The sequence below is a fragment of the Monodon monoceros genome, unplaced genomic scaffold (genome assembly GCF_005190385.1).
Source record: "Monodon monoceros isolate NGI ecotype Baffin Bay Population unplaced genomic scaffold, NGI_Narwhal_1 Super_Scaffold_21, whole genome shotgun sequence".
Taxonomy (NCBI): domain Eukaryota; kingdom Metazoa; phylum Chordata; class Mammalia; order Artiodactyla; family Monodontidae; genus Monodon; species Monodon monoceros.
The window spans coordinates 170881746-170893702 of record NW_021703778.1 but is presented as its reverse complement, the minus strand read 5'-3'; the positions used below and the strand labels follow the sequence as shown (position 1 = coordinate 170893702).

At 51.1% G+C, this 11957-nt stretch overlaps 1 protein-coding gene across 1 annotated transcript; it reads left to right on the top strand.

Annotated features, from left to right (window-relative positions):
* Positions 1-9595: 9595 nt before the first annotated feature.
* On the top strand, positions 9596-11698 carry LOC114903945 (non-classical arabinogalactan protein 31-like; the record flags this gene model as incomplete). Its single annotated transcript, XM_029237168.1, is given in 2 exon segments — positions 9596-9747; positions 11008-11698. Coding segments are annotated over 2 exon segments (843 nt in total), but the record flags the coding sequence as incomplete, so codon positions are not given.
* Between the last annotated feature and the right edge of the window lie 259 nt (positions 11699-11957).

Sequence of the window (11957 nt, the reverse complement as noted above, 5' to 3'; positions counted from 1 at the left end):
TTAAAATGTTGATTTGTATTTAATTTGGGATTAAATTTCTGAAAAATTCACAAAGCGTGACTATTACCTGCACACATGCATCGTAAAATACATTTTGAAAAGCTAGATTTCCTCATGTTGTAAATGCCCACAGTCCTCTTTAATGAATTGATTTACTTAAAGTATGTTAAATTATTATTTTTTAAACGTGTAAGCATTGTTTCTTGATATCTAAAACCAAGTAATAATTCATTATGAAATTTCATTAAGGATCAGACTTTGGCTCATTGTAAACATCAGTTTTAAAAAATAAATGAAGTAGCAATCAGGGAAATTGGCAAAGCCAATTATGCTTTATCTGGAAACACCTAATACCAAGATTCATCACCATCAAGATAAAGAAAAAACACTATAGACCTCCAATGATAGAATTAAAAAATGTGGGGAAAAAAAGCAAATCAAAAGGAAAAGGAAATATTTTCATACCTTTGCAAAACAAAAATTTCACTGATAAACGGTGGTGACCAGTGTCACAATGTGACCTGCTGATGGACTGATGGGAAGGCCAGGGTCATGCCACTGGGTGTAGCCTGTAGGGCACTTTCTGGAGGAGGGGCTGTACAGACAATCTTAGGTGCCAGAATAATAAGGACTGAAATAGGAAGTTAGGCTAGATTGAATCTAGCTTAGATTCCTCCTCAAGAAAAGGAGTTGCTGAAAGAGATGTCAGGTCCAGCTCTGACGACTGGGGTGGCAGCCGCCATCTTGGTTCCAGTTTGCAGACGAAGCCCACGCTAAGGTGGAGAGACAGGAACACAGAGCAGAGAGATGGAGAGCACCTGGGTCTGTGAGGACAGCACTGAGCTGCTGAATAAACCCACCCTGAAACCTGCTCCACCTCTGAATTGTTAGATGAAATAATTCATGTTCTCTTTGTTGAAGCTTGAGTCAGGGTGTTTTCTATTCTTTGTAGCCAAAGACATCTCAACTGAGGTGAACCAACTTAATGTTTGTTCAGTAGATAGATGGGAACTTGAATGAGAAGAAGATTATTAAGGGATTAAAGTACAAGCTTTGTATGGAGAGAGAGGGCTGGAGTCCCCCTTCCCTGGGATGATGGCTGGTGTGGGTTCTGGTGGGTGATGGAGCCCTGCCAGGCTGGCGCATAGCAGCAGCAGCTATGTCAGAAAGGGCCGCAATTTTCACAGTCAGGGCTGGTGAGAGAACCAAACGGTTCTGTCAAGTTTTAAAATGATTCAGAAAGGAGAGGCAGTGTTTTGGTGTGGTGGCGGGAAGGGAGTGAGTGATCACTCTTCTCTGAGACAGGTTTCATCTTCCGAACATTCGATCAGACCATGAATGATAGGTGGGTATTAAAAGCTCACCCTTAAAGGTCAGTACCCAGACAGGCGGGCCGCGTGGCCCCCCGTGCGCCTTGGGTAACCGCGGCAGAATTCATTAACTTGTCAGAGCTGTCTCAGCCTGTCAGATGTTCTCCCACAGGACACAGGTTATCTCAGTGACTTCCAAACTGGCCAGGCCAAAATGTGAGGTCACACAAGCCCCGAGAACAGAAATTTGGGGGAAGGGATGGTCAGTGCTTAATCCAATTTTATTCACCTTGTTCTAGAACTTTACCAAGAACAACAATAGTTAGCACACACTGAGCGCTCACTGCATGCGAGCACTGCACCAGGCTCTTGCCGCTTAATTTCTATAACCGCTCTGGGAGGTATAGGTGATGAGCCCCATCTAAAGGAAAGAAGGCTTGGAAGGTTAGGGGATGTCCCCAGACATGACACAGCTGGATGTCACCAGCCGATAGTACGGACCTAGAGTCCACGCTCTTAACTGCTACACTCAACACTGCTTTCCCACCAGTGGACATCATGCTGGGCCCTGGGCAACCAGGAGAGAAGAGGCCGGTCCCTCGTGTGTGACACACACATATTGACAACAACAACGATACACATAAACAAGTTCCCAGGAAAGAGGAAGGGGCCTCACATTTTCTGGGCTCAGGCCTGTTCCCAGGTAGTTGAAGCAAATGCCCATGACTCGCCTGTGATCAGGTGTGACAGGGGCCCTGTTTCTTCCTCCCACGGGCTAGGGAGGATGTGTTGGAGGCTGACCAGGAGCCCCTGGGGTAGGCAATCACCGGCAAGCAAGGGGAGGCGCAGGCCAGGCCCTCACACGATGCCCCTCACCTGGGAAAGTTAGAGCTGGCTGGTCCCCACCCCAGAGCGCTCCTGTATTCAGTTGGTATTCAACACATATTCAAAAAAGGGATTGAAAATTCATGTTTTGTTGACTCCAACAGAAATGCCAGTTCACCGCGGAAAATTTGGAAAGCGCTGAAGCTTATAAGTTAGAACATACAATTACTCATCATTCCCCTGAGAGGAGAGATGAAAACTCCTGGGCTCCCTTCTTTCTAGCTTTCTTCTCTCTCCATCTCCGTTTCCCTCCTGTGTCTACATTCCGTTTAGTCCACCAACATTTACTGAGCACCTACTATATCCCAGGCACTGTCCCTCCGCGATAGAGATGCAACGAATGGGTGGAGTCCCTGCCTTCCTGGGCGTAGGTCTAGAGAGGGAGGGGATGAAAACAGGAACGGGTACAGCACCGCACAGGGGCGGGGCGGGGGTGGGGGACAGGGGGCCGCCTCTTGGGAGGGTCTGAATGAGACTGGAGGGAGCCGTGGGAGACCCTGGGAGAAGCGCGTCCTGGGGGAGGGAGCTGCCCGAGCAGAGGACCTGACGAGCGAGTGTGCTTGGCGGCGGGGTCGGCTGGTTGGGGGGCAGCAAGTGGCCCCGTGCCTGGAGCAGGGGAAGGGTGGGAGGGGGAGGGGAGGGGCGAGGCGGGCAGAGAAGCGGATTCCCAGCGTGAACGCGGGCGCGCAGGGGATGGAGGCTTTGGAGACAGCGTCGCGGGCCAGGTGGAATAAGGACCACATGCCCACCTTGGAGGCCTCCTGCTCTGAGAGGTCCGGACCTGCAGGGACCCAGCTGGGTCGAGCTGCCCTGTGAGTCCCCTTGGCTTAGAAGTCCCCGAGGGAGAAGCCCTTGGAGCCGCCGCACCCGCGCACCTGGAACCTGACCTGCCTCATCCGAGGGGCCCTACCCGCGCCCTCTCCCGGCCACACCTGCCCCGGTGGGCTCTTACAGACCAACTGGCTTGGGATCGCGGTCCTAGGGGCTCTGGCACGTCACCATCCCCAGAACCTGGGGTTTCTCTCTTTTACAGTGGTGAGTGCGCCTGGCCTCTCGTGGAATCCCGAGTTCAAAGCAATTGCCTTCAGCACCTCTCCCCTTGGACGCCTCCACCTCGAACCCAGCGTATCCCGAACCCAACACTCCACAGCCCTGAAACCTGTTCTTCCCCCGCTGTCCCCTTTATCTGGGAACCATCCACGCAGTTCATCAGGTCAGAAGCCTGGGGTCACCCCCAACACAACCGGCACTCGGAAGTCGTCACTCAAGGTTTGTGTCCCGTTTTTTCCGACACCACCTACTCAAGGGCCCTGGAGTCTCTCCTCTTCGCTCCTTCTACCTTGGTCCTGAGGAATCCAGAAAGCATCCTCTCCCTGGGCCACACCTCCAGAGCAGCCTTTTCAGAAGGCACCTCCCCAGGGTCCCTCTCAGTCTACGGGGAAGACACAGGGAGTTTTTAAACCACACACTTCTGATCTCGCCGCCTTGCTTGAAACCCTTCAATATCAGGCTTCCCACTGCTCTTAAGATAATGATCAAAATCCTCAACAAGGTTCCCCTGGTAAGTGCTCTCGAAGTGCCTGTGCAACATCGCTCCTCATTGTAATGAATTAATCATTGCTCCTAATGCAGTGACTTAATCGTGTGTGAGAGTTGGTTTAATGTCTGTTCTCTACTGGAGTTCAGCTGTCTCTGCTGAATTCTTAGTACCCAGCATGGTGACATGTTTATATGTAGAAAAACAAGCGAATAATAACAGCTAACATTTTGGGTTCTTATTATCTTCCAGGCAGTGAGCTAAGCATTTTGTTTTAACAGCAAGTCCATGAGATGGGTGCTGTCCTCATTGTTCAGGAGAGGAAACTGAAGCACAGAGAGGTTAAGTAACTTGTCCAAGGGTACACAGGAAGGGTTTGACCCAGGCAGTCTGTCTCCCAGGCCATGCTCAGCAATAAACAAAAGGATACATTTCTTCGTTGTGGGAAACATCAGAAAATGCAGAGAATTAAAAAAGAGAAGTCAGTCAAAGGGGACCGCCATTAACATTTTGGCGTATTTCTTCCTAGACTTTTTCCTATGCCTAAATTAGATATAGATTTTAGATGTCTCTACTATTCTGTTGAACACGATTGGCGACATTCCATAGCACTTTGTAATCTGCTTTTCTCACTGGAAAGTTTAGTGAGACCACCTTCTCAAGGACCCATCTATGATAATATTTTTATTCATATTCCAGGGTATGGCTGAACCATGATTTGCTCAACTCAGCCCCTCTTGCGAACGTTAGGCGCTCGTCCACTTTACCATTTACAAGATTGCGGCAATAAACACTGGAGGAGCTAAGTGGTCCTGCCTGTCTGTACTTATTTCTTGCCATCAGTTCCTTGAGGTGGAGTTGCTGAGGGCAAGGGCACGCAAGGCTTTAAGACCTGGGATGGGTGGTGCCAGAGCCCTCCAGGAAGGGCAGAGGGACCCACACTCCCATTCCGCTGCCTTGCATCACCTGGCACCTCCCACCTGCCTGGGTTTCATCCTTGACATGCAGTTACGTGGAACAGACTTGGAAAATTCGGAAGGAACCATCTTCTCTCTCCACCGTCCTCCAAGCCCCCCCCCCCCCCCCACGCTGTTCCCCTCTGAGGCTCACACCAGTTGAATCACAACCCCGAAGCAGTCAGGCTCGGGAGGCTGTCCTACAAATTCTAGGGTGGAGCATTGGCCCAGAAGCCAGAATCTCTCTCCCTGCCCCATTTCTCCCTGGGTCTAAATCCAGAATCTAGCCAGGATTATGCACATTCCATCAGAAATCAGAGACGATCTTTTTTTTAATTAAAAAAAAATTTTTTTTTTTTTACTCTCTCCTCTTCATTCAAATCTGGAAAATTCCTCCAGCTGATGAGTTAGGACTATTAAGAAAACATTGGATTCCCATTAAAGATGGGACTTTGCTTTTTTTTAAAGCAAAGGGTTTATAAGTTTTCAAATACCCTGGAACAACTGAACAAACTTAGCATGAAAGTGGGCCCTGGGGTGACCCCTGCTGTCTGGGTTTGAGTGGAGAGGGGCTTGGGGTGGAAGCCGGTGGGCCTGGGATCTGGGACTGGAGGAAAAGGGGGGCAACCTTGGGAATAAAAAGGAACTCTTTTCCCTGAGACCCTGTACATCAGAGCTAGAAAATGCCAGGCTGGTGTAGTTGCTGGCTGTAAAAAAAAAAAGAAGGGGAGGGGGTTGGGTACCTGTGTGGCAGGCATGTCCCACATCATACCTCCTGTATTCCTCACAGGAAGCCTGCCAGGGAGGCGTCATTGCCCTCTTTGTGAACAGGAGGAAACTGGGGCCAGAGAGGCAGAAGGACGTGCCCTGGAGCCCCTGAGAATCTGCCCAAACCCATCTCCCCCTGCAGCCTCCCCACCCTGAGATTAAACATGCAGGATACACTCTGGGCGGTGCCTGGTTTCTAGCACTTTCTTCTCCTCCTCTGCAGAGGGGGCTTGTTGGGGCTCAGGCCTCCAAGGAGAGAAACAAATATCAGCTTGGGGGTGCTTCACGCTCACATTACTTGAAGTGGAGGTGGTGCTTTGGGGAGCGGGTAATTGCTCTCCAAATAGGTAGGTGTAAGTCCTACTTCTGCCAGCAGGGGGCCTGTGTTTTCCCCCACAAGCTCTCCTCGCGGATGGAACAGATTATCTTTATTTTCGTGCCAGCCTGATGGATGAAACATATACCCTGGCTTAAAAGAAAACAACAAAAAACACTGTTTTTCCGTTAAAAAGTAACACATCCTCATTAAACACATTAGGAAGTAGCAATAACTGCTGTGCTCCCAGTGCATCGAACAGGTGGTCCATGAATATCTGTTGAATAAGTGAATAAGGAGAAAAATGAGTACGGGTCCACCAACAAGAAACAGTTCTGTCAACGTTTCGGTGTCTGTTTTTCTGTGAGTGTTTTTTTCCACCACAGAGTTGAGGTTTGTTCACGTTCATTATGGTCTCCTGGGCAGACAGTTTTTATCCTGTTTCTTTCACTTCACATCATTCGATACAGGCTTCCCTCTTCCAGGTAACATTTTAAACTTCTCAATAATATCCTTGTAAGTGTGTGAACCACAGTTCATTGGAATCTTCTGTTGTCGGACTTTCAAGTTGTGTTCAATTTTTCTCTTTATAAATGATGGGGCTGATATCTTTATGCAGAGAGCTGCTTGCAGATTTTAGCTTATTTCTTAAGGAGAGCGTCTCAGAAGAAAGATGAACTTGGTCAAAGGTTTTTTTTTAAAATCTGATTTCATATTTCTTAAGTATGATGCACCTTATGAAACAACTTTACATCTATTGGGAAACCTGGTTAAGTTCTTTTTTTTAATATTTTTTAAAAAATGACTTGTTCTGAACAATATCGCCTGCTTTCAGAAAACAGCAGCGGATATGAAAGGAGATTTGTTCCCTTGAGCTCTTAGGAGGAGATCTGGCTCAGGAAACAGACACATCAGATTCCTGCGTTTATCTGATGGTTGCCATGGGAACAAGTCGTGTAACAGAACGCTCTGGTTAAAGCATTGATCAATCAGGGAGGGGCAAGATTGAAACAAATTAGCTGCTGTCTGAGGGCCCCAGAGATAACAGCAATAACACGGAACGTTCTGTCTGTCCCCCTCCTGCGACTGGGGGCCCAGGCAGGCGGAGGCAGGGCTGGGATGCAGGGCAGAGAACGGAGTCATATCAGGCTGAGGAAAACTGTTTCCCAGAGCAGATACTGGGGCAAGAGGGGCCTGAGACAAGACTGGGGACCTGGACTCCCAGGGGCAGGGGGACAGAAGGCTGTGGGGAAGAAGCTGGGATAGACCCCGGGGTCTGGGCACCGCCAGTCCAGAGAGGAGCTGTGAGTCCCTGCAGGCACACTGCCGCTCCGGTCCCAGCCCCAGCTCTCTGCAGGAGTGATGGGGCTCCAGCAGTGAACCCAACTTCCCGTGTGCTCAAGGGCCTCCCCGCCAGGGCATGTCTGAGTATCTGTGCCCTGGCCTGGGCAGGCAGCGGAGACCCAAGTGGATGGAGCATGACCCTGGGGTCAGCTCACAGCTCAGCCACTTGGCAGGCTCCTCACCTGTAACGTGTTAGGGTAATGAAGCCTTAGATTCGGGCCTGGGGAATAATGAGGACTCGATGGCCGTTGCTATGACAATAACCCGATTGAGGGGCAGAGTCTGATGGGGTGAGGGAAGGTACTCACCAAGTACTGAATCCTGAAGTTTGACGCAGGGGAGGGTCAACACGGGGAGGAGGCCGTGTCCAAGGACCAAAGAGCAGCATGGCATTGGGCTGGGGTTCCTCATCGAGCAAGGCCAGGACAAGGTGAGGGGATTAGGGACCACCCGTGGCTGCGCCTGGTCACCTCCGACCCCGAGGGAGTGGGGGGGCGGCTGACTCAAGGGGCAGTGCCCATCCCTAAAGATCTGGGATGACTAGCCGAGAAGCTGAATCACAGACAAGCTGGGTTTTTCCAGCACGCCAGACTGGGTGAAGAGGAAGGGGGGGTGCTTCAGGACCTGTCACAGGCTGTCTCTTGGGGACTGCCCAACATGGTTGGGGGCTGGGTGGGAGGCCCTCCCCAAATGGGTGTAAGTTGGGACACACTTATTAGAAGGCAATTGAGCAACATGCATCCCAAACCTGAAACTGTCCCAACTTTTGGTTCAGTAGTTTGACTTCTGGAAATCTTTCCTGGGGAAATAGTCGTAAACCCAAAGATGCACTCTGCAGCATTATTCATAGCAGGAGCTGGAAACAACCTCCCTGCCCCACATCACGCATGGCTTAAGTCAATAATGATTCATCTTCTTTAATTCAGGTGTCTGCCAAAGGTGCAGCCATTGACCCCGTGCCCTGTGTTTTGGGCATGGGTGGGGGGTATTCCCTCCTTCTTCTGGGAACCAGAAGAACCTGGGCTGCCCTTGGAGTGGTCAAGACCAGGCTCAGACCCTGGACTTGGCAAAACTTGGTTCTAACTCCTACAACCACTTCCTTGCTGTTGAGTTGGGCAAGTACTGAAGCCCTACTGTGCCTCGGTCGTCTCATCTGTCAGATGGGCAGAGGGAAATGTGCCTACTGCATTTGAAGTAGTATCTGGCTGGATGCCTGTCACTGAGTCAGCCCTCGGGAAATAATAACCTTACCCTATTTATACCATGTCTGTGTGCCTGGAACAGGCACTGGGAGGCCAGCCTGGGAACCTAAATGCCACCGAGACCACATGGCAGGAGGAGAAGAGAACAGCCTTTGGCGCCCAGCACAGCTGGGCTGGAATTCCGGGCCCACCAGATTCTGGCTGTGTGACCTTAGCCAGTCGCTTAACATCTCTGAACTTCACTTTGCTCACGTGTCAAGTGGGGATAAAAGCTCCTTCCTCTCCCCGGTGCTGGAGCGGGGGATTAGTGCTGATAGCACAGCAAGGAGCCCTGCCCCAGCCTGACGCAAGCAGGAGCTGTATTTTTCCCTTAGGGGAGCAGGCTTTTCCAGCACCAAACACCCCACTCCTAATAGATTTGTGCCGCGGAATTCATGCGTGACTCGGGGGGCTGTCTGCCAGAGCGGATTAACTGCTTCTGGAAAGAGCGGCAGGGGCGCCGGGGATGGGCAGCTCGCGCGGCGCCTCGCGCGGCCGGCAGGGGGCAGGATGTCCCCGCGAGCCGACCATGTCCTCGCGTCACCCCGCCGCCTCCAGCCCCCGCGCCTCATTAAAGGGCCACGAGGCTTATTTCTGCGGAGGGAGCGCCGGGCGGCCCTTCCCCGGGGAGCCCTCTCCATCAACGCCGGGCCCCATAATTTACATTTCATCTGTGAGCGGTTTAATGTTTAATTTAAAAAACGGAATGATTCATTACCATATTAATAAACAATAACATTTATTATTCTCCTAATGAGTGTCCAACATACAAAGGCAATTACATGTCATATATTTTCTCATAAATTGAGACAGCGGAGCGTTAATTACAGAGATTCACGCACGGACCATGTTCTGATCGGGGGGTCCTGATCCCGTCTCTGTCTCTGTCTGGATCAGCTGCTACCCCGGCTTCTACAGCTCCGGCACTCAGGGGAGAGGGGGTGGGTCGGCTGACCCCACTCTAGTTTCCCCAGGACCCCAAGCCTCAGACCCCAGAGGTGTTACCGTTCAGCTACCTGGAATCCCACAGGGACAGGGCCATTGTCCCCCCTCCTCCAACCTTCGGTGCCCTCCTCCTCCCCCGCGCTAGCCTGGGGGTTTTAAGAAACGTCTCCCCCAGGCCTGGGAGAGCCAGGAAGGATGTGCCCTCCCCACTTCATACCCCCACCCCTGGTTCATTCCTTCCTTCCACCCTACCAATGAGGGTTGGGGGGGGTGTGAGGGTCCTTACTGCACACATGGGGAAACTGAGTCTTGGCCAGAGGAGCTCCGTGACCTGCAGCCGGTGCGGCGCAGAGCCCCGGAGTCAGCTCCACACTGTCTGTTGGCTCCAGCGCTGGTTCTTGCTTCTGCCCCAGCAGGTTGGAGCAGGCCCTGTGCAGGCAGAGGCGTGAGGGCAGTAGGGGTCTGGACAGATGCAGAGCCAGCCAACGCCCCTGGCTGGCTCACTATGGCTTGGCTTCTTCCCCAGTCAGCAAAGTTGTTCTTGTGCATTGTAGAAAATGTGAAAGGTTGAAAAAGAAAGAAAGAAAGAAAGAAAAATATATATAGATAGATAGAGAGAGAGAGAGAGAGACAGCAAAGTAGACAAGGAAGCAAGTCTCCATAATCCCATCCCTAGAAGCAGCCTAGGTCCTGGAGGGCTTATGCGTCCTGACATTTGAAAGAGCAAGGCTCCTAGAGGAACTGCTGGGAAGAGGGGGGCACATCTCTCCCCCCTCCCCTGACCTTAGACACCCACCCCCTTCTGGGAGGGCAGGGGCTTCCCTGCTTGGCCCCCAAGAAAAGAAGGTCAGAGATGGAGGCCCACTCAGGTCACCCCTCTGGTCTGGACCCCATGCGGATAATATGGAAAACTACCAGGAAGTTCCCTCACCTAGAGATCACCAGGCATTTGAGTATGTGTCCATCTGGGACTTGTTCCATGCAAATGCTCCAAAACGGGCTCTTTCCCCCCCGTAGAAGAGCTCCACGCGCACTTTCCTATCTTGATTTTTTTCACTGTTTCATTACAAGCATTTCCCCATGTCATAGGGCCAGTCTCCAAATGCCTGCATTTGCTCAGCTGCATACAATTCCACCGGAGTGCTGTGCCCGGCTGAGTTCCGTTATCCAGATGATCTTTCCCTTTTGCAATGATACTAGAACCACCATCCTTGTATGTAAGGATTCCTCTGTGGGAATCCTTGATTACCTCCTTAGGGTCCATTCCAAGATGTGGTATTACTGGGTCAGAGAGCACGAGTGCCTTGAAGGCTGCTGGCTCCCTCTGCCAGCATGCCTGCCAGCAGGGCACACCCAAATGCACGCTCCCAGCGCAGGCCTGGCAGGGCCCGTCTCACAACAGTGCCCTTGGTGCCCTTGCCAAAGCTGACATTACCTTCTGACGAGCTCTTTGCAGCACACACTGTTTTCAAGGTGCTTCCATACTTGTCCTTTCACTGGCTTATCCTGGGGATCTGGAAATGTAGGCAGGCTGGTCGTGTTCTCACTATTTCATACATGGAGAGACCAAGACCATTGAGGTCAGGTACATTTGGCTCAGAAGATTTTAGAGTGTCTTTTAGATCTCAGGGACCATTAAAGCCTCCTTGTGTTTCAGATGATGGTGAAAGACTGAGATGTGACAGGGAGAGCACTGTCTCTGGAGTCTGCCTCTCCACCTACCCACCCACCCCTCCACCCACCCATGCATCCATCCACCAATCCACTTAACCATCCACCCATCCACTCATTCATCTATCCATCCAACCATTCATCTACCCATCTATCCACTTACCTGCCCACCCACCCATCTACTCATTCATTCATCCATCCATCCATCCACTAATCCATCCATCCATCCATCCACTTACCTGCCCATCCACCCAGCTACTCATCCATTCATCCACTCACTAACCCACCCATCCATCTACCCATCTATCCACTTACCCACCTATCCACCCATCTACTCATCCATCCATCCATTCATCCACTAACTACCCATCCATCTGTCCATCCACTCATCCATCCACCCATCTATCTACTTACCCACCCATCCACTCATCCATCCATTCATTCATCCACTAACCACCCATCCATCCATCCATCTACTCATTCATCCATCCATCCATCCATTCATCCATCCATCCATCCATCCATCCATCCATCCATCCATCCATCCACTCATCCATCCATCTATTCATCCACTAACTACCCATCCATCTATCCATCCACTCATCCATCCATCCATCCACGCATCCACTCATCCATCCATCTATCCATCCACTAACCACCCATCCATCTATCCATCCACTCATCCATCCATCCATCCATCCATCCATCCATCCATCCATCCATCCACTCATCTATTCAATAAATATTTACTGAGAAGCAGCTCTGATTCAGGCCCAGGTGCAGGGAATTTTGCATGAATGGCTCTGGCTCTTGCAGGGAAGGCGGACCGTAAAGAAATGACCACAGGTGTGATGACTTATCTGCAAGGTGAGGGTTAGGCTGTTATAGTAGCATACGATAGAGAAGCCAGAGCTAGTTGGGCAGGGGTCAGGGGACTCTTCCTGAGGAGGATGAATCCTGGCCCCCCACTGACACTCTATATGT